The sequence below is a fragment of the Halichoerus grypus genome, chromosome 7 (genome assembly GCF_964656455.1).
Source record: "Halichoerus grypus chromosome 7, mHalGry1.hap1.1, whole genome shotgun sequence".
In the NCBI taxonomy this organism is placed as follows: Eukaryota; Metazoa; Chordata; class Mammalia; order Carnivora; family Phocidae; genus Halichoerus; species Halichoerus grypus.
The window spans coordinates 11,517,035-11,538,987 of NC_135718.1; the positions used below are offsets into that span (position 1 = coordinate 11,517,035).

Below are 21,953 nucleotides of genomic sequence, written 5' to 3' on the forward strand. Positions count from 1 at the left end.
ATCATCAGTGAGGGGAAGGTGGTCATGGTGTCTCTAGATGGTACCATTACAAGGACGCAGCATCACTAAGGGAACAGCCTGACTGATAGTGCACAGCTGCAGTCTAATCATAAGTGAACATCAGACAAACCCAAAGTGAGGAGCATTCCTCATGTTTTTTTTTTACAGGTTTTGTTTTCCTCTTAAATATGTCATAAAACACAGATAAAGATTGAGGGACTGTTCCAGATTAAAGGAGATTAAAGGGACATGGTAGCTAAGAGCAATATGTGATCCCAGACTGGTTCCTGTACTAAAGAGGAAGAAGTGCAGTCAGGGATAGTGGTGGAATATGGTGATAGGTTAGATAAAAAGTATGGTATCAGTTTTGAATTTCCTGAGGTTGGTTACAGTACTGTTATGTAAGATAACCTCTTTGTTCTTAGGAAACAGGCATTGAGGGACGCCTGGGTGGCTCAGTCGGTTAAGCGTCTGCCTTCGGCTCAGGTCATGATCCCAGAGTCCTGGAATAGAGCCCCGCATCGGGCTCCTTGCTCGGCGGGGAGCCTGCTTCTCCCTCTCCCACTCCCCCTGCTTGTGCTCTCTCTCTCTCTCTCTCACAAATAAATAAATAAAATCTTTAATAAAAAAAAGGAAACAGGCATTGAAATACTTAAAGGCAAAAGTATATGATGTGTGTAACAATCTCAAATGGGTCAGGAAAATGTATATATGAGGGACTAGATAAAGCACATGGAGCAAAGATACAGGTATTCTTTGTACTATTCATTTGAGTTTTTTGAAAGTTTGAAATTATTCCCAAATTGAAAAAAAATTTTTTTAGAGCACCTTTTTTTCATTTCAGGGTAGTTATAAAGAAAAAAAAAATCTGTATAAAAATGTTTTCAAAGAGCATTGTGCTTTGTCCAGGTGGCTTCATATCTCATTCTGTGGGTATTCTCAACTAGGTTGCTGGCTTCTGAGAGCCTGCGCGAGGGCAGCGCTGCCCTGCATCCTAATACGCACCCCCTCTTAGGGCGGCTTCCTGAGGGCCCAGTGCGGCGGCGTGCCACTAGAATGTCACCTGACCCTAGTCTGTTGTTAGGCATTGTCCCTTTAGCTCTGAAAAGTATATTTTTCTTTCAGCCCAAAATGGAGTTAATTCTGACTGGGAGAAGAAAGTAATTGAATATTTTAAGGAAAAGCTGAAGGAAAATAACGCTCCTAAATGGGTAAGTTTATTGCTATTTGCAGGGGAGAGGGTTGGGCCGACTTTCAGTTTCTCTCAGTAGAGTCGTAATCCACATAAAATTTTAGTATATGTGCTTCCGAAGCGAGCACTAAAATTTAAAACTATATACATTAATGTGTACTGTCTTCTGCTTTAAGTGCATATGTATTGAAAGATTTTGCCCTCTTCCGACTGAAATTTAAATTTAAGCAATTCAGTGCTTCTGTGTTGGTGCCTCTAGGTGGCAGTAATTGACCATGTTACTTTCTAAGACCCCCCCCCAAAAAAATCAGTAGTTGTGAGAGTCCCAGATATCTTTGTTTTATTCCGTTCATTTAAAGAGAATTGGCATGTACTAGTCTTAAGAGAAGAGCTCAACAAAGCAAATGACTTTCTGCTACTTGAGAAGTATTCTTAAGGAAGAGCATCCTTTTACATTAGAGTCAGATGTCATGATGCAAACTTGGAAGAACATAAAAAATACTTTTGTGCTTAGCACTTTTGTTGTGTTGACTGTTGAGATCACTGGCTTCCTAATGGGGCTGGGTGTGTGTGTGTGTGTGTTTGGGGGGGGTGGTTCTGGATATACCGTCTCTGTACATGTGCTTAACGTTTTACAGATACGAGTATTTTATTGACTTGTTTTCCTTTAAGGTACCATCACTGAATGAAGTTCCCCTTCATTATTTGAAACCTAACAGTTTTGTGAAGTTTCGTTGCATGATTCAGGATATGTTTGACCCTGAGTTTTACATGGGAGTTTATGAAACGGTTAACCGAAACACAAAAGCACGTGTATGTATTGCTTTTCTTCATGAAACTTTCTGTTTATAAATATTGGTATTAATTTTATCCTTGTGTTGTTTATGGTGGTTTTGATTCAGATATATGATGCTGTTATCCTTTGTTTTGGATCATAGGTCCTTCATTTTGGAAAATACAGAGATGTAGCAGAGTGTGGGGTATGTATCCTTAAGACATATAAAATATTTTAATAAGAATTTCTTCTTAAGCAGTGAATTTCTTTTGGTTGATCTTAAGTGTATTTTGTGTGTAAAGTTCTAAGAAGTCATGTGAAATGTTTTATTTACCTTTTATTTAAGTTTCTCTGGTATGTTTTTGATCTTTTAAAAATCTCTTAGAAGGTGGAGTATTGTAAATAACAAAACTAATTCCTTTTCCTTATATCTCTATACTTGCTTTCAAAATTAGAGGTTATGATAAATTCTTTTAAAATAAAAGTGGAAGATTAACTTAGGGCTTAACACTTGCTTAATTAAATTTCATTAAATCCTGCCGCCTTTTCCTAGGAGGAAAAAAGTTTTTAATAAATTTAAACTTTCTTTGATAAAGAGAGGTAATGGAAACTTACGTATCAGTAATGGGAGAGGCAAGAAGGCAGAGGACACTAGATATAATTATGGTTGTGAAAGGGATAGTCTTGAGGTAGAAACTTACTAGAAAAGCAGTTATAGAGGAACTACAGTATATCTACATTTTTTAAAATTGGTTTTTCATGTGGTTCTACTGAAACTGATGGTAATTGTCAATTGTTGGGGGGAAAAAACAAGTATCACAGGTGGGGATTGATCAGGCAGGTGTTTAAGTAGAAAGGTGGCACCTTAGTTTGAGTTACCTTCCTTCTGGGTCTAGTTCTCTGCTTTGGTGATCCAGAGTCTTAGTTTAATCAGATTATCTGGGGCTTTTTACGTTCTGGGAGTCTGACTCCCACTTACCCAAACCTCAAGAGATTGATTTATAAGCCCTAATACCACACCTTAATTCACAATGGAAGCTGTGCCTGATTGAGTAAAGTGTTCTAGTTCAGGGCCAATCTGGACAGAAAAACAGCCCTAATTTGGAAGGTTGCTGCGAAGATTATATTAAACAAAAATGTAACTTCCTGTAATTATTTAGGGGGACTTGTGAAAGATGGATTTGCTTATCTTAGCACATGATGAACTTGAGGTCTCCCAATGTCTTTTTTCTTTGAGAGTGTTTCTATGAAGTAAAATGTGGTGCCAAGTCTAATGAGTCAACTTTATAAATACTTGCTGTGTCCCTTGTTTGAGGAACCCTAAGTCATATTAGCCTAATCTATCAATACACAGTAATGTAGTATCACCATAGGCTAGTAATCTCAGCATCTGGAAATAGGAAAATAGGTGAGTCTGTCCATGTGTGACACTGCTGAAGGCCGAGAGTTCGTATTGTGTTGCTAAAGATCGTAAGTAAAAGCACCAAACCAGGAAAACTTTGGGCCTGGAAAGAAAGAAACACACAGAAAGCCCTGTTTGTGTATATACTAGCTCAGGCTGAGACTTGATGTCTCTTGGGTCTTTCCCCCCGCCCCCAAGATGGAATATACATTTTATTTTACTTTTAAGAGATTTTTTTATAATGTATGTACTAAAAGTAGTATATGCTTATTAAAGTAATATTTTAATATTACATCTTGAGTTCTTTCTAACTCAGGATTTTCTCAGTATATTTGAAATGGGGAACATTCCTTTTCTAGGGAATAATATCTGACTCAAATCTCCTTTCACAGTTACTGCTAATAAATATTTCATTAAGTTCCTATTTTATAGGCTGATACTGATGTGGTCTATGAAAGAGACAGTGCTTTGTTTTTGAAAAAAATAAAGTATACTGTTTATTAAAAGATTTAATTTTGTAACAGGGTGCTGTGTATTATGGACTTGAGGGAAGGTAGTATATTGATGGTTGCATGTGAAATGATTTTATGTCCATTTTCCTTTTTAAAAAATGAGTTTGGATTTGGTATTTGCTTGTTAATTCTTAACGTGAAATATTTACTATAGTTTTGTAAATAACATGAATATGTGGTTTGCTAATTAAAATTTTTGTTTTTCTTAATAAAATTTTAAATATACTTTTTGTATATATCACAGCCTCAACAAGAAGTTGATTTAAACTCCCCACGAACTACCACTTTGGAAAGACAGACTTTCTATTGTGTCCCAGTGCCTGGGGAATCTACATGGGTAAAAGAAATATCCTTTATCTGAAGTTTCTTCTGTGTTGAGTGGTTCCTGATTATTTTCTTAATTGAAGAAACCACAATTAAATTTCGAGTTTTTAGAAACTTAGTCTTTTTACACCAATGAAGTTAGCTGGAAAAAAATTGTTCTTCATTTACAGAGGTTGGCTTTATTTTAATGAAGTGTTTTTGGTTTGTCCTAAACAAGAAAGGTTATAAAACAACCCAAGTATGCATCGTTGAGAAATGATAAAATTGTGGTACATTCCTATAGTGAAATACTGTTAAAAAGATTGAGGTGGATTTAAAGGTACTAAAAAAAAGCACCATAATTAAAAACATAGTTTCAAATTAGAACTAATTCTGCATTTCTTAAGGGAAAACAACATGTTGGCTCTTTTGAGAGATGTTGAAACATCTTGGTATCCTTTTTATTTTTTTTAATTTTATTTTTTTAGTTAGTAATTTTTTTAGGCATAGTTCACACATACCTGAGATGCATAGATTTTAAGGGTGCACTTCAGTGGACAAGTGCACACCCATTTAATTCACACCCGTAAAAGTAAAGAACTTGTGTCAGAAAGTTTCCTTGTGTCTTTTTCCAGGCCCCTCACTCTCCTTTTGTAACCACTGTCCTGATTTCTTTCACTGTAGCTTCATTTTACCTTTTCTGTGTGCCAAAAAATGGAATCATACAGAGTCTTTTGTGTCTGATATTTGTTCTCCATAACACATTTGAGATTCATTCTTGTGTGTGTGTGTGTGTGTGTGTGTGAGTTGCTCGTTCCTTTTTATTGCTGATTTTATTTGTTTATATCTTTTCCACTTGATGAGCATTTGGGTTGTTTCCAGTTTGGGGGCTGGCATTTTGTGAGAAGATTTTCAACTAGGTTTTTTAACAGTTTTTTCTGTGCATCAGTTGTGATAAGTTGTATCTTTCAAGGAATTGTTTCAAAATCATTTAGTCTCAGTTACTGAATTTATGTCAGTAACAAAGCTTTTCATAGTATTTCCTTATTTTCCTTTTCATGTCTGGGGGATATCTAGCAGTGATCTCTTTTCATTTCCAGTAATGTTAATTAATTTTTCTTTTATTCTTGATCAGTGTTGGTGGTGGTTCGTCGAAGAACCAACTGTTTAATTTTCTGTTTTCTATCATTGACTTTTGCTCTTATTTTCTTTTATGCTAGTTTGGCTTCAGTTTTTCTCTGGCTTCTCAAAGTGGATGCTCAGATCATTAATTTCAAATCTTCCCTTTCTTGTATTATCATTGAAGGCTATACATTTCTTTCTAATCACTGCTTTGATTGCATTCCACAGACTTTGATTTGTTTTCACCATCATTCAACTCAAAATGTTTTCTAATTTTCATTGTGATTTCTTCTTTGTTCCTTTATCTTTACAACAGTTTACTTCCATTCATCCCCCTCATTCTTTGTGCTGCTGTTGTCATACACTTCATTTGTACTTAAACTGTAGAGCCCACAATATATTATCCTGTTTGCTTTATTTTTTTTTTAAGAATTTATTTATTTGACAGAGAGACAGCAAGAGAGGGAACACAAGCAGGGGGAGTGGGAGAGGGAGAAGCAGGCTCCCCGCCGAGCAGGGAGCCCGAGGCGGGGCTCCATCCCAGGACCCTGGGATCATGACCCGAGCGGAAGGCAGACGCTTAACGACTGAGCCACCCAGGTGCCCCTCCTGTTTGCAATCCCCGACCCTGAGATCATGATCTGAGCCGAAATTGAGAGTCAGATGCTCAGCCAGTTGTGCCACCTAGGTGCCCCTGGCCCCCATTGCTTTTTGATGAAATGGTAGCCATCATTTTACTGTATCCTTGTGTGTAACATCTTTGATTTTTCTCCGGCTGCTTCTGATGTTCTCTCTTTCTCTCTGTGGTTTTCAGCAGTTTGACTGTGATGTGGCTGGGTGTGGGTATTTTTGTGTTTATCTTGCTTGGGTATTTTTGAAGTTTTGGATCTGTGGACTGGTATTTTTCATGTTTCAGCTTTATTTCTTCAAATGTTTTTCTGTCCCAGTCTCTTGTCATTGTCTCATTTTCTGGGGATTCAGTCACATAATCATTAGATGTTACTGTCCTCCAGGTGACTGAGATTCTGGGGTTTTTTGGTTTTGTTTTTCATTTCAGATATCTTATTTTTCAGTTCTTGATTTTTCATTTGGTTCTTTTTCATTGTTTCCATTTCCCTGCTAACATTCCTCATCTTTGACTCCTCTATCTGTTTTTAAGATTTTAACCGTTTATTTGAGAGAGAGAGAGAGTGAGCACGAGCATTGGGGAGGGGCAGAGGGAGAGGGAGAAGCAGACTCCCTGCTGAGCAGGGAGCCTGATGGGGGACTCCATCCCAGACCCTGGGATCATGACCTGAGCCAAAGGCAGATGCTTAACCAACTGAGCCACCCCAGGTGCACCTCGTCTATCTTGACTTTTAAAATTGTAAATTTTAAGGTTTAGAGGGAACGTACCTCAATGTAATAAAGGCTATATATTAAAAAAATGGTGAATTTTAGATTGTCTTTTTAGTGTCCTTGTCTGCTAATACCAATATCAGAGTCATCTCTGGGTTTGTTTTTATTGATTATTTTTAATCCTGATTGTAGGTCATATTTTCTTGCCTCTTCATATATAACTAGTAATGTGTTCTGTATGCTGATGTACAGCATTGTAGAGTTTGGTTTTGTCTTCCAAGAATGTGGCATTTTGTTCCGACAGGCAGGTGATTTGAGTGGATCACTTTGACGTCATGGCTTGATTTTGGGATTTGTTAAGGTGGGTATGGAATAGCCCTTGACCTGTAGGACGTAGTCCTTACTCATGAGATATGCTATTTCTGGGTCACACCTAAGTGCCCAAGATGTTCATGAGGGTCCAGTTCTAGTATTGTACAAATCCAGAATCTCCACTTAACTCCCAGCCAACTAGCAGCTGTTCCCTGCTAGCCCTCAAGGACTTATAAATCCATGGTTGTATGTTCAGCCAGAGACCCAGATGGAACCTGCACAGGTTTCTGTCTTTATCTGCAACTCTTGCCTCTCTGTTACTGTTTTGCAACTTCCAATTGCTCAGTAGCCCTGAACTGTGCGGTCGGTTTCTCTACCCAGCAAGGGCAGGGCCTTCACTTCTCTTTGTTGCAGTTTGGGAAATGTTCCCAAGAGAAAACTGGGAAGATTGTGGAGTTTACTGGTGTGTTTCCTTATTCAAGGATTATAACCTTATGTTCCCTTACGGTGTTCAGTGACTGAAAACAGTTGCTTAAGTCTTTTGTCCAGTTGTACAATTTCTTTATAGCACAGGTAGGGGGCATGAGGTTAAGCTGCTACTCTCATGATCAAAACTGGAAGTCCAGTCTTTTAAAAGGATGTTTTAATTTTAACCAAATTGCCAAACCAGTAATCTTTTATTAGCTCTGTAATTAGGATATTCCTCAATTCATGGCAGATTTTCCTTAACTTTTCATTTAACGCCTATGTTAATGCAAACCAAGCTCGAGTTAGTCCTTCAACGTCCTACACTCCCAGTCGTCACAAGAGGAGTTACGAAGATGATGAAGATATGGACCTGCAGCCCAGTAAACAGAAAGACCAACATGCAGGTGCCAGGCAAGCAGGTAGTGTGTGCCAACAGGCTTTCTGTACATTCCTCTCTCAGATCCATTTTCAGAACTAATTGTTGTGTAATTTAGCTCTAGATTTAGGAATTGACAATGATTTGACAACCTTGCATTCAACTTCATCGCTGTTACAAACAGTTTTGAGGGTTTCTGCAATACTCTTTGGTCAACTGTGTTTCATAACTGAGCAGTTAGGCATCTCTTAGTGAGAAGTGTCTGCTTTCCTATTAGTTTGTAAGAGTCTCAGGTGGTTAGTTGAGAAGGGTCTTTTTCTCATTTTTTATATTTTTATCTCAGCTCCTAAGTAATATGAAAGCCTAGTACTTTATCCTGAAAAATTTTTTTTTTTATCTGAAAACATCCTTTTTTTGTTTTCCTTTTGAGATAGTGGTACTTTATTTTTTATTTTTATTTTTTTTAAAGATTTTATTTATTCATGAGCGAGAGAGGCATAGAGAATGTGTGCACGCATGCACACAAGGGGCAGAGGGAGAGGGAGAAGCAGACTCCCCGCTAAGCAGGGAGCCTGACCCTGGGATTATGACCTGAGCCAAAGGCAGATGCTTAACCGACTGAGCCAGCCAGGTGTCCCAAGATAGTGGTACTTTAATTTATTGAGTTTGAAAACATAGAGGAAAACCATGAAATTGTGATGTACTAGGTAACTTTGTCCTCAACTTCAGAGCAGAGAGCCCTTAGAATAGTCACAGTTCTGTTTGTTCTATTTACACACATTTGTAGTGGTTTGATCTCGAAACATGCTGAAAACCCAATAAATTCTGATTAACACAGGGGGATCAAAAGTTGTAATATCTAAGAGCATGAGACAGTTTCAGAATTGGCATATTTCATTCTTGATTTCACCAATCACGGTGTTTAGGAACAGTGAGTGTCTTTATTGTGGCAGGTAGATAAGTTTGTCTTTATTCCTACCTTTGTGTCCAGTCACTTACTTCTCTTTAGGACCATCATCAGAGGGCAAGTTGAAGGGTGAGGGGGTCAAACAAGTCAGTCTAGTTAGGGGGCATCTGTAAGATTGGGTTGAGAGTGGCAAACAAAGAATTACTAATGAATTTCATTTAACCATATATTTTCCTATTTTATAAGTTAATATTACTATATTTCCTTAGAGCTAAGGCATACTTTAATGTTTTTAATATCGGAATGTTTTATAGTAAATCTATACAAATGTGGGGGTGTTCTTTTTCTTCACCCACCCCCCAAATGTTTATTAAAATTAATGGTGTATCATAACAAGTAACATTAGAATCCAGGATATATGGTAATTCTGTTATCACCTAAGCAACTGATGCTCTCTCCTCTTTTTTGCTTTTATTTGGATGTTAGACTATAGGGTTTTTTGTACATTTGAGTGCATTATTTACAGCATAACTTGTTTGTCGGTTTCTAGGTAATCTTTCAAGCTATATATATTCAAAAAAATTTTTTTGAGATAAGTGTAGATCACATGTAGCTGTAAGAAATAAGTTTCCCCTGATGGTAACATATTGTATAATTCTAGTAGAATATCATAACTAGGAAATGGACATTGCTACCACCCACTGACCTTAGATTCACATTTCCTACATGCACTTATTTGTGTGCGTGTATTTTGTTCTGGGCAGTGTCACCATGTGTAGACTCATGGGGCCACTGCCACAGTCAGGATCCAGAACAGTTCATTGCCTACATCTTTTGAGTTGTCCTTTTAGAGTCCTGCCCACTGCTCTCCTGCCTCTCCCCTCCCCACAAGTCCCTAACCCCTAGCAAACACTACTACATTCTTCATCTCTATACTAATGTTATTTTATTGCAAGAATGTTGCATAGTCAGGTATACTTCAATTATAAAAAAAAAAAAAAAGATTCCGGTCTAGCATTAACCCTAAAAAAAAATAAGTTACGTAAATGGGATCATATAGTATGTACACTTTGTGGATTGGCTTTTTTCATTCAGCAAAACTTGAGATCCATCCAGGTTGTTGCGTGTATCAATAGTCTATTCCTTCTTATTGCTGAACAATATTTTATGGTGTGGCAAACTATCTGTTGATTCTAATTAGTTATAAGCCCTAAGCTATGACCACTTCAGGGAGAGAGGGCATTTTTAAAATCATCTTTGTATCCCCAACAACTAGTCTGATTCCTAGTTACACAATGGATATTACTAAGTATTTGGTAAATGAATTAATTGCTATATGGTTTTATTCTGCGTAATAAGTAGAAAAAGTATGTTCTACCAAGGTGGGTTTGTTATCAGTAGACAATGTATTTCTTAGGTTAAAGATGTCAAAGTAACTGTATTAAATATTAACTTTTAAAATACTTACACTTGAGATTTGAAGGGGGGAGTTTTTTGCCATTTTATTGTATCGGAGAAATGATTAAATTTTTCAGATCTTTATAATCTTTGTTCTCTTTTAGGTCAGACAAAGGCTTTGTTAGCATATGTACTTCCCTAAGAACTATAACAGCTTGAAGTTTTTGAGTTCAAAAGCATCATTTATATCAGACTTGAAAGGCTCTTTAGGAATGTTCTTTCTCTCCAGGAAGCCTTAAAAATGACTAAGTACAGTGCTGTTCTTTGAATTTAGGGAGTGTTGGTGGTCTTCAGTGGTGTGGAGAGCCAAAACGTTTAGAAACTGAAGCTTCTACTGGCCAACAGCTGAACTTCTTGAACCTCTCTTCTCCCTTTGACCTGAATTTTCCACTGCCAGGGGAGAAGGGCCCTGCATGCCTTGTGAAGGTACTAAACCTTTTATACACCTGACCTTAACGTAGATGTGGATTGTGTCTTGGAAGTTAACCTGGAGTACTCTTAGCATTTGTGTTTGTTTTCTGTGGCTGCTGGAGCAAATATTCACAACTTTAGTGGCTTTTAAAACAACAAAAATTTATCATTTTACAGGCTTTAGGTCAGAAGTCCAACATGGATCTCACTGAGGATAAAATCAAGGTGTCCTTAGGGCTGCATTCCTTTCTGGATGCTCTGGGGGAGAATCTGTTTTCTTGCCTTTTCCAGCTTCTACGAGTGCTCACATTCCTTGGCTTGGGGCCCCTTCTTCCATCTTCAAAGCCAGCATGTTTTCATAGTCACCTCTCCCTCGGACTGTAGGTAGGAAAGATTCTCTGATTTTAAGGACCTTCGTGATTAGATTGGGCCCAACCAGATAATCCAGGATAATCTCTTCATCTCAGGGTCTTGAATTTACATACATCCCTTTTTGCTTGTAAAGTAACATTCACAGATTGCAGGGGTTAGGATGTGGACGTCTTTGAGAGGCCATGTTCTGCCTACCACGGCATTCTTGAATTGAAGAATATGGGGCGCCTGGCTGGCTCATTCAGTGGAGCCTGTGACTCTTGATCTCAGGGTTGTGAGTTTGAGCCCCATATGTTGAGTGTAGAGCTCACTTCAAAAAAAATCTGAAGAATATTTCGAAAACAGAAGTGGTACAGTTTTTTAATTCATGTGTACCTCCTATGTCATTTCCAGCTTCCAACAATATCTAACATTTTCAACATTCTTCTCTCATCAAAATCCATTTCTCATTTGTATTTAAAATAAAATAGAAGGCAAAAAATCTGTTGGTAGTTTGTTCTATCTTGCTTACCTTGTTTTTTTGATCCTGATAGGTGAAACAAGCAATGTAAGTTTCAGAAATGATCGTTGAGAATTTCCATTCTTTTATTTTGTGGTTTTAACTTAAATGGCCCTTCAGTTCTTTACCATGGAGACCAGAGTGAGGACAGCTTTCCTGCCATGCTTCAGTTCAGCCTCACTCCAAGGAGGCTTCGACAGTTACTAGAGTCCATCAAAGACAGACAACTTTGAAAGTTTTATTGTGAAAACCCTCATGGCCTGAGTTTTGTGTTAATCCTCCTAATGGTGCATAGTTGGTGAATAAGTCCAAAGTTAGTAATCCTTAGTAATCCTGTTTTTTTTTCCCCTTCTTTTGGTGTACTTAATAGATTTTGAGGTAATGCAGGTTTTTCTTTCTTTTTTTTTTTTTTTTTAAGATTTAATTTTTCATTAATTTGAGAGAGGAAGAGAGAGAGCGTGAGCACGAGCGGAGGGAGGGGCAGAGGGAGAGGGGAGAGGCAGACTCCCTGCTGAGCAAGGAGCCCAACGTGGGACTCCATCCAGAATCCTGGGATCATGACCTGAGCCAAAGGCAGACGCTTAACCAACTGAGCCACCCAAGCGCCCAGTAACGTGTGTCTCTAATGTTAGTTGACCATCATCCTTTGGGAAAGCCTTTCTTCGAAGTAATGTGGTGTATTGACAACAGACCTTGGTATGGGAGTCAGGAGTCCTGTGTTTTAGTTGTTAATTGCTAACTAGGAGAATGACTTCAGGCAAGTATTTTACCTCTCTTGGTTTCAATTTATGAAATAAAAGAGTTGCTTTAAGGTCCATTTCCTGACCTAAAAATCTAAGATATTATTACTTTAACCTTAAAACTAATATTTTAGATTTTTTTGGTGTTATTTAGTCCTAACAGCGTGATTTCTTATGATCTCCTATCAGGTCTATGAAGACTGGGATTGTTTCAAAGTCAATGATGTTCTTGAGTTATATGGTGTCCTATCTGTGGATCCTGTGCTAAGTATACTGAATAATGATGAAAGGTGAGTCTGTTCTTTTTTGGGTAACTTTATTTTGATACAATTTCAAACTTGCAGAAAAGCTGGAGGATAGTTATAAAGAACTTTCTCCCTTTACCCAGACTTACCCGTTAACACTTATGCCCCATTTGCTCTGTCATTCATTTGTGCTCTTACATATGCACATTTTTGTATACGTATGTGTTTATCTGAAATGAGAGTAAGTTGCGTACATTATCCCCTAAATACTCGAGTCCATATTTCCTTTTTTTTTTTTTTTAAAGGTTTTATTTATTTATTTGACAGATAGAGACATAGTGAGAGAGGGAACACAAGCAGGGGGAGCGGGAGAGGGAGAAGCAGGCTTCCCGCAGAGCAGGGAGCCCGATGTGGGGCTTGATCCCAGGACCCTGGGACCATGACCTGAGCCGAAGGCAGACGCTTCACGACTGAGCCACCCAGGCGCCCCTCGAGTCCATATTTCCTAAGAACAAAGACTTTCTCTTACACAGAGTACAGCTATCAAAATTAGGAACTTTGCCATAAATACATAGTACACTAACCCACAGTCCATACTTAATTTTACCAATTATCTCAGTCTTGTTCCTTCTGGTGTTTTGTTTTTTTTTTTCCTTCCTTCTTTTTCCCTGATCCAGGATCCATAGGGTCACATGTTCCACTAACCTGGAACAGTCCTCAACTTTTGTCTTTACTGAACTTGACACCTTTTTTTTTTTTTTTTTAACTTAACAAAAATTCGTTTCTCACAGTTCTGGAGGCTGGGAAGTCCAAGAGTAAGGTGCTGACAGATCTGGTGCTTGTGAGGGCCCATTTCCTGGTTTGCAGATGGCTGTCTTCCGGTGTCCTCACATGGCAGAGAGCTTTGACACCTTTGAAGAGTACATCCAGTCATTTTGTGGAATATTTCAGTTTGGATTAGTGTGATGTTTCGTCATGATTAGATTCAGGCTGTCATATCAGGAGGCAAGTGAAGTCATTGTGCCTCATTACTGGTGATGTTAATTTTGATTGTTTGGTTAAGGTGGCATCTGCCAGGTTTCTGTCCTATAAAGTTACTGTTTTTCACTTTGTAATAAGTAATTTGGAAGGAGATACTTGGAGACTACATTAATATCCAGTTTCTCATCTTAACTTTCATCAACTTTTTTTTTTTTTTTTTTTTTTTTGTCAGCGAGTGTGCGCGTGCACAAGCAGGGGGAGCGGCAGGCAGAGGAAGAGGGAGAAGCAGGCTCCCCGCTGAGCAAGGAGTCCAGTGTTGGGCTCAATCCCAGGACCCTGGGATCGTGACCTGAGCCAAAGGCAGACACTTAACTAACTGAGCCACCCACGTGTCCCTCATCCACTTATTTTAATATCCATTGATGATGTTTTTTTTTTGTTTTTTTTTTTTTTAAAGATTTTAGAGTGAGCATGAGCGGGAGGGGCAGAGGGAGAGGGAGAGAGAATCTCAAGCAGACTGCGCTGAGCATGGAGCTCGATACAGGGCTCGATCTCACAACCCTGAGATCACAACCTGAGCTGAAACCAAGAGTCGGACGCTCAACCGACTGCACCACCCAGGTGCCCCTATCTATTGATGACTCTTGACTCAGTTATTACTAGATGGTGATTTTCTATTTCAATCATTCCTTCTACACCTGTTTATTGCCATTCTGTTAGAAGAGAGATTTTCCTTCTCATTTGTTTATTTAAGTAATTTGTTTATATCAGTGTGGATGTTAGTCTGGTGCTTGAGATTCAAATTTTCTCATTTGGCTAGTGGGAGTCATTGTAAGCAGGCTCTGGGTCCTTGCTGACATAACCTTCTCATTTTTAACGTATCTTTTCTGACACATTATGCTGTTTCAGCCTCATCTTGTCCTTCCCATGCTCCAGCTGCAGTATCAGCCATTTTTCTAAGGAGTATCAGTTTCTTTTAGTGAGGGATTTTATTTAAAAGTCAAGATCTGAGTGCTTGTGTGCTCATTGGTACCAGGATTGGTATTGCTTTTATTCCCTTTTAGTGGACAGGGTTAGGAAATACATATATACATACACTGTATGCATACAAATAAATGCACATTTATATACCCACACACATATATCTTCATGTATTTTCAAGTGTCTCTATCACAACTGTGTGTTCACAGTGTTTCTAGTTCCAATTCTGCACGCAGATGCTCTCCCTTCTCCCTTCCCATGTTTGTAACTCCTCTTCTAACAGAAAGAAGCTTGACTCTCATTATTCTCAATATATTCCACAGTGCAGAGAAGGTAATTTCAGAATTGGTAATCCATACCACTGCAAAAAACAAACCTGGTGTCCACTTCTTTTTATTTTAGAATGAGGTGTATAGTCAGAGTGCTATGTCTAAAGTTACTGGGGTGAGTTTTCTTCCCCTTTGGTTCTTTCGCTCATTATTCATTTTATGTAGTTAGCTCATTTGTTTCCATTGCATTTCACTTCAGAGTTTTTCTTCTGTCCTTATTGTTTTGATTTTTTAAGTATAGAAAACATTGACATTGTTGCCCAAATCACAGCTATACACAAAGAATGTAGGGGTGTCATCCCCCCTGCCCTGTTCCCACTTACCCTCCATAGGGAACCAACCTGTTTTCTGCTTTCATCTTTCCTGTATTTTTTGCAAAAGTAAGTAGACACGTGTATGTTTTATTCCTGTTTATTATACAAAAGCATGATATATGTATTCCTGTACACTTTCTCTCCACATTTAACAATATATCCTGAAAATCCAGATCTTCCTCATTCTTTCTTATTTTGTTTTGAGTTTGCCAAAAGAATGGAGTCATATCCCCCTACACAGTAGTTTTCTTGTTGAGTATTGGATATTCATCTTGGTTTCCCTATAAGAACTCACTTTTCACTATTAAAAATAAAGGAGGGGGGACAAAAATTTTAAACAACTCTAAAGAAATTTAAATAGCATTCCCTAATAATAGTATAGCAAATTGCTTGTCTTGGCTGTTTCTGGTGATGATGCTTTTCCTGCTTCAGTCACTTCACTGGTTGAAGCCGCTTAGTGCACAGAGTGAGCCAGATGGCTCAGGGTGCCAACCTGGTGTGGCCATTTACTGGCCATGTGACTTCCGTAGGGCCTTGGTCTCCTCATTGGAGACCAGGGTAGGTGAGGCGTACTGAATTGGTGTGTGCACAGTGAAGGACACTGCCCAACATGTGGTCCAGACCACATAAAGGTTGTCGCCGTCCTTGTGTGTAAGGAGGGGAGCCGTGTGAATGGGTGACTGTAGAGCAACCTGTGAAGTCTGAAGTTCTAAACACATTTTAGTGATTTGTTTCAGTTGTATCACAATAAATCCATTGTCTGCTAATTTATTTAGCAAATCTGAAAAACTCACACTTTTTCACTGCTTGACTACTCACTATTCAAGGGAGGTGTCGTGGAGGAATAAAATTTAGGAAAAACAATTAGCAAGATAAGAGATGAATGGATCTTCCACACTGAATAATAGATACCTAATGGCTTTTCAGAAAAAGACCCTGGTTTTTGAGGCATGCTATGAAGTATTTCATGTTTCAGCTGATAAGGTGATTTCAAAACACAGATATTCTTTATCAGTGATGTGTTCTATCCCATTAATTGCAGTTACAACATACTCAGTAGAAGTGTTCTTTTTCTTGAAAAACACATGTCCTTGTATGACGTAACTAGCCTGAGATCTGTGTGACCTGACAATTGAGAAAGGAGCCATTTTCCAGTCTTTTTTTTTTTTTTTTTTAAGATTTTATTTATTTGACAGAGAGAGACACAGCGAGAGAGGGAACACAGGCAGGGGGAGTGGGAGAGGGAGAAGCAGGCTTCCCGCAGAGCAGGGAGCCCGATGTGGGGCTCGATCCCGGGACCCTGGGACCATGACCTGAGCTGAAGGCAGACAGTTAATGACTGAGCCGCCCAGGCGCCTCCCATTTTCCGTTCTTTAAGGAGTTGTACGGGTGGAACCATTCTTGGCTTGAATTCTCCTCAGAGACGTGTCTGGGAATTGAAGTTCCCTGCTGTCTCCGTAGGGACGCCTCTTCGCTCCTGGATCCGATGGAATGCGCAGACACAGCCGAGGAGCAGAGAGTGCACAGCCCTCCTGCGTCGTTAGTGCCGAGAATTCATGTGGTGTTAGCCCAGAAGTTGCAGCACATCAATCCTTTACTGCCTGCTTGCCTTAACAAGGAGGAGAGCAAAACCTGTAAGTGTAAGTGCTGACGCCTCGGGAGCCAGAGACCGTGAGCCCCTGCGCGTGCGGGAGCTGCCTGCCCCGTGTGCTCGCGGGGGGCTGAGCCGGCCACATCCTCGAGCCGCAGGTTAAGTTTCTCTAGTAGTTGCTGTGACTCTGGCCCATTTTCCTTTATGTTAATTCTCTTTATTAAAATGAGGCCAAAAAAAGTTTACAAGCTGTCTTATTTTGAAGATTGGCATCACTTAATGACCAGTATTTACGTCTACACTTGTTGTCTACTGACTTTAGTGCTATGTTCCACTTGGGTTTTTTTGGGTTTTTTTTCCTTCTGAGCCTGAGACACTCGGGAGGAGCTGGTATGTGTGTTCTGAATGTGGTTTCCCTTCTCCAGTCGTTTCAGGTTTCATGTCTGAATTGTCTCCTGTCCGAGCAGAGCTGCTTGGGTTCCTCACACATGCCCTTCTGGGAGACAGCTTGGCCGCTGAGTACCTGATACTGCATCTCATCTCTACAGTGTAAGTGCCGTGTTCCCGGTGGCAGGCAGGGCAGGTGGGGGTGCTGTTGAAAGTGGAAAAGAGCAGGAAGGTTGCTCAGGTAACTCTGTGTTAGAGTTTATTAGCTTCATCATCAGATGGTTTTTATTTGTTCAGTGTGACAAGTGTTACACGAAATCACAGATTCCTTTGTCCACCTTTTTTGTTTCACATTTAACCTTTTGTTTATGTCTCCCTTAAATAGAAGAGCCACAGTCAAAGAACCTGGCTGATGAGTAAAATGAGCTATTTCATTATTTTTGCATTCTTTTTTTTTTTTTTGCATTCTGAAATCTCTATTTATACATCCCAAGGCTCTGCAAGGCCCGGCGTGCACACATCTAACTTGTATGCGGAGTTGCTCACCTCCTTTCCACCCCACTGCAGGTCTCCGCTTCCTGATTTCAGAAGTAACACGTGTTTTCAACGAGTTCCAGGAGCATAAAGAAACTGGAAATCGTCTGTGATCTCACCCACTTAGAGATGATCTCCATTAGCACATTTGGCTCATGTTCATTTCGTCTTTTTTTGTTTACATATATGAACATCCCTGCACAAATCTCCATTGTACTCTATAAACACCGATCTTCTTTTTATCATTTCATATATCTTAAACATTCTTCCTTTGTAATTCTTCATGAACTTTTTAATGGCTGCATGGCATTTCATCATAGACTGTTGTCCTAGTTCTTTAAATGCTAGGTTTCCTAGTTTTCCTCTATTACATATGACACTGCAGTCAGCGTCTTTGTACTCCACATCTTCCTTGGCTAGGACTTCAGACCGCAGTACATAATGGTTGAGTGCACAGGCTTTCGAGGCAAACCCTGTAGGTTTGAATCCAGCTCACCTACGTCCTGCTGACCTGCCTCAGAGAGTCTGGAAATCAAATGAGACGTTAAGCACTCTGAACAGTCCCTAGCACATGCACAGTGCTCATGTATGAATACTGGCTATTATTTTTATTGCTGTTATTTTGATAAATGAACTGGTCAGAGTAATTTGCTTTATTTTTAATGACAGTATTGTGCTAATCTTTGGTTGCTTTTCGTTGGAAATGAGGAAATAACCTGAATATCTTACTGGTTGGTATCTTTTTATTCTAGGTATACAAGAAGAGATGTTCTTCCACTGGGAAAATTCACAGTTAACTTGAGTGGTTGCCCACGGAATAGTACCTTCACAGAACACTTATACCGGATTATTCAACATCTTGTTCCAGCAGTAAGATCCATATAAATATTTATTAGAGATCTGAACACAGTGGGGCACCTGGGTGGTTCAGTCAGTTAAGTGTCTGCCTTCGGCTCAGGTCATGATCCCAGGGTCCTGAGATCGAGCCCCACGTTCGACTCCCTGCTCAGGAGCCTGCTTCTGCCTCTCCCTCTGCCGCTGCCCGCTCCACTTGTGTTCTCTCTCACTCGCTCTGCTCTCTCTCTCAAATAAATCTAAAAAAAAAAAAAAGGAAACCTGAGCACACTTTAAAAATCCATCTAATTGTCTTTTGTTCAACCCAAGTATTTAGATTTGAGATTTTAATAGATCTTATTAAGGGGAAACAAAGCCTGCCAGGTTCCATAATTTACATACTCACCCCTAAACATTTCACTTTTACTGCCTTAGCACGAATTTCTGTGAGTCTAATGACATGATTGCAAGTAAATCCCTTAAAATCATGCTCTCTCTCAATGCCAATTTGTACAACTTGGTATCTATCCTTTGTGTGCATTAAAATCTTAAATCTTTAAGTAAGCCTTAATTACAGGAGCATAATTCATTTAGCTGAGGTAATAAAGATCTTTATCTCCATTGCCCCAGTTTTAATTCCTGTTTGGAAAGTTGAGCTGCCTTGTTTGCCAGGGCGTGTGGAATGCAGGGTTTGTGTGGCGGTGAGACATTGGGAATGAGCATGTGACCGGCAATGCTGATCACTTCTTATTTTGGAGATTTAAGAGGTTAAAATAGATCATTCATGTGACCATGTCATTGGAGGGTAAATGCTAGCGCTCTTCCAGGCCCTTCAACAGCAGTGGACCAAACAGACCAGCATTTCTCACTCCTTGACTCACTTGACACTCTGAAAAAATTATCAAAGACTTGAAGAGGTGTAGTTTATCTGGGTTGTTGTTATTACCAGTGTACCATAGTAGAAATTAAAACTGAAAATATACTAAAATATTCATGAAGATCAATTACATATGAACATAAAATATTTTTGTAACAATAGCTATTTTCCCAGTTCAAAAAACATTAGTGATAAAAGTGACCTGGTTTTAAATTTTTCCCAATCTCTTTAATATCTGGATTAATAGAAAAGACCACTGGATTGTCAAATCTGTTTCTGCATTCAGTCTCTTGTAATAGGATGTTTTGAATGAAGTATATGAAGGAAAGCTGGCCTTTTTTGGATAACTGGGTATTTGATACTAGACTAAACTGCCCATCTGACATTTTCTTGAAGGATAGTTGCAAGTGTGAAATCTGTAATCTCCTCAGTGAACTTTTTATACTCTGCTGTAGTAAATTCTTTGGTCTGTCTTGTATATCAAATGGGTCTTTCATCCATGCATGATTTTGACCGCGTGGATTCCATAAAAGTGAATCAGCAACTCCTTGGGAGTTCCCTGGACCACATTTTGGGAGTTACTGAAATAGTCAGATTTTAGATGATTGTGGTAGACAAATACAGAATATGTCGTTGAAGTGCCATGGGGGAAGAGTTAAGGCCCAGGAGAAGGGGACTGGGGGCGCTGGACTAAGTTGGGAGTTGCTCATGTATACAGTGTGGTCAGGGAAGGTCTCCCCTTCCGGGAATTTGGGGAGAGATTTGACATAGGTGGGAGCAAGCCACATGGCTCTGTTGGGGGGAATGTCCGTCCTGTGAGAGATGGGAGAACAGGCACGGGGGCTCTGAGGCAGCGGTGTGCTCGGCAGGTTGGAGGCACGCCGGACAGGGGCCAGTGTGGCTGGTGTGGGATGATTGTGGGGAGAAGGGGGTGAAGTCCGAGCAGCTGCCTAGCGCACTTAATTAGGACACGAGTTACGTTTTAAATGTGAAAGTTATCTGTGGGAGGTATTTCCTTTTTGATCTTTTCATTTTGCTTCGCTTCGTAGTGGGTTTGTGTTACTCTTTCATGGTTACGATATCCCACTCCCTTCCATTCCTCTTGTGTGTTTATGCCTAGCGCCAAACTCTTTCTGAACACTTGGCTCGTTCATATCTTGTTTAGTTTTCACAGTGGGTTCAGTATGAGCGACCTGCTTCTGCTTTCGTGGAGCTAGACCCTGCCGTAGGCTCCCTTGTGTTCTGACGACTGCTTCTGTAGGGCTGGTTTGCTTCTGTCTATAATGTGGTCCCAGCCCTCTGCCCATTTTCTTTGAATCACTGAGCCACAGTACAGTAATCCTGTAAATTCTGAAAGTTTCTCTCTTCCTCAGCACCCTTCTCCCCAACGCCGGTCTCCACCCTTACCACACATACTTCTTTTTAGGCTGGAGTGATAGGAAGGGAGAGTGGAGTGTGAAGCAGGGTGCAGAGGGCCTTGAGTGGTGGGCGCGGGGAGGCAGAGTGGCTGCAGAGGGGTCTAACAGATCCCGTGCTGAGATCGGACTAGGAGGCAGCCTGCGGCACGTTCTAGGACCCGCCGTGCCTGGGCCTGGCTCAGTGTGCTCTCTTCCTCGGCTCTCCTCGGGACAGTGTGTTCCCTGGTCTGCGGGTGTCTGAGGAATGAATGTGATTTTAATTCGAGGAGCACCGAAGAAAATGAAGCTTTTCTTTCCCCATCTTGAATAAATAAATATTTTCTGTTTTGCTAGCCTGTGGTCGTGGTAGGTAAAAGAAGTTAAGCTTTTTGAACACTTGGTAAATGTATCTGAAGTATCTATCATTCGTTTCTGGTTCGCTGGTAAAATAGAAATTATTTAAGAATACTGAACAAAACAGTTGAGAATAAAACAGCTCATAGAATTAGTGCAATTCTTATTTAAGATGTAGGTTTATTATTTAAGGTGTATATGTAAGATTTTTGCTTTAAGAGCTCAAGAAGCCAGGAAACTACATCCCTAGAAATTGATAAGACCTTTTCTTATACACATACGGAAAGTATTTAACCCCAGATATGTATTTTCTTAAAACAGGGAACCTTTGTTCCTTGCTCATTAAAAAATTTCTCTTTGCAGTCTTTTCGTCTGCAGATGACTATAGAGAACATGAACCATTTGAAATTCATCCCCCACAAAGACTATGCAGCCAATCGCCTGGTCAGCGGGCTCCTCCAGCTCCCGAGCAACACTTCCCTTGTGATTGATGAAACGCTCCTAGAGCAAGGGCAGCTGGACACACCAGGTATGGGCGGGGGCGTCTCCCTTCACGTCTCACCTGCCGTGAAGGCCAGATCTGGTAATGACTTTTAAAAGCATCACCGATCCGAGATACATTCACATTTCACAAGTATTTAAGATCAAGGCTTGCTGTATGAATTTGTATAATGTGGGGATTAGAAACTTACAGACTGTGTACATCAGCTGTGTTTTGTCAGAGTATGAAGATAGTACAGGGACGGGACAAGGACGTCACAAGGAGCTCTTGAGAGGCTGAGGAGGGAGGAGATTTTGCCTTCAGTCCTATGTTAGCTAAAAAAAAGTGTTAGCTAAAAAGAAAAGTGTAGAGAAGATCTAATAAAATATTTTTTACTGCCCATTGTGAAGTTTAAAATTTGTTTTTCGAAGAATCTCTGAAAAAAAAAATAGGTTGGAAGG

At 39.8% G+C, this 21,953-nt stretch overlaps 1 protein-coding gene across 3 annotated transcripts in view; it reads left to right on the forward strand.

Annotated features, from left to right (window-relative positions):
• MCMBP (minichromosome maintenance complex binding protein) overlaps nt 1-21,953 on the forward strand; it is a 46,927-nt gene that overhangs the window by 18,696 nt on the left and 6,278 nt on the right. For 2 of the 3 annotated variants that reach the window (XM_078077061.1, XM_036123812.2), the window contains exons 2-12: nt 1,126-1,211; nt 1,865-2,005; nt 2,131-2,172; nt 4,126-4,227; nt 7,699-7,843; nt 10,440-10,591; nt 12,377-12,477; nt 16,499-16,677; nt 17,054-17,177; nt 18,302-18,419; nt 21,375-21,540. In XM_078077061.1, coding sequence (XP_077933187.1) covers nt 1,126-1,211; nt 1,865-2,005; nt 2,131-2,172; nt 4,126-4,227; nt 7,699-7,843; nt 10,440-10,591; nt 12,377-12,477; nt 16,499-16,677; nt 17,054-17,177; nt 18,302-18,419; nt 21,375-21,540 — 1,356 coding nt within the window. The remainder of the gene's footprint in view (nt 1-1,125; nt 1,212-1,864; nt 2,006-2,130; nt 2,173-4,125; nt 4,228-7,698; nt 7,844-10,439; nt 10,592-12,376; nt 12,478-16,498; nt 16,678-17,053; nt 17,178-18,301; nt 18,420-21,374; nt 21,541-21,953) is intronic. The other variant, XM_036123813.2, reaches the window with a different exon arrangement.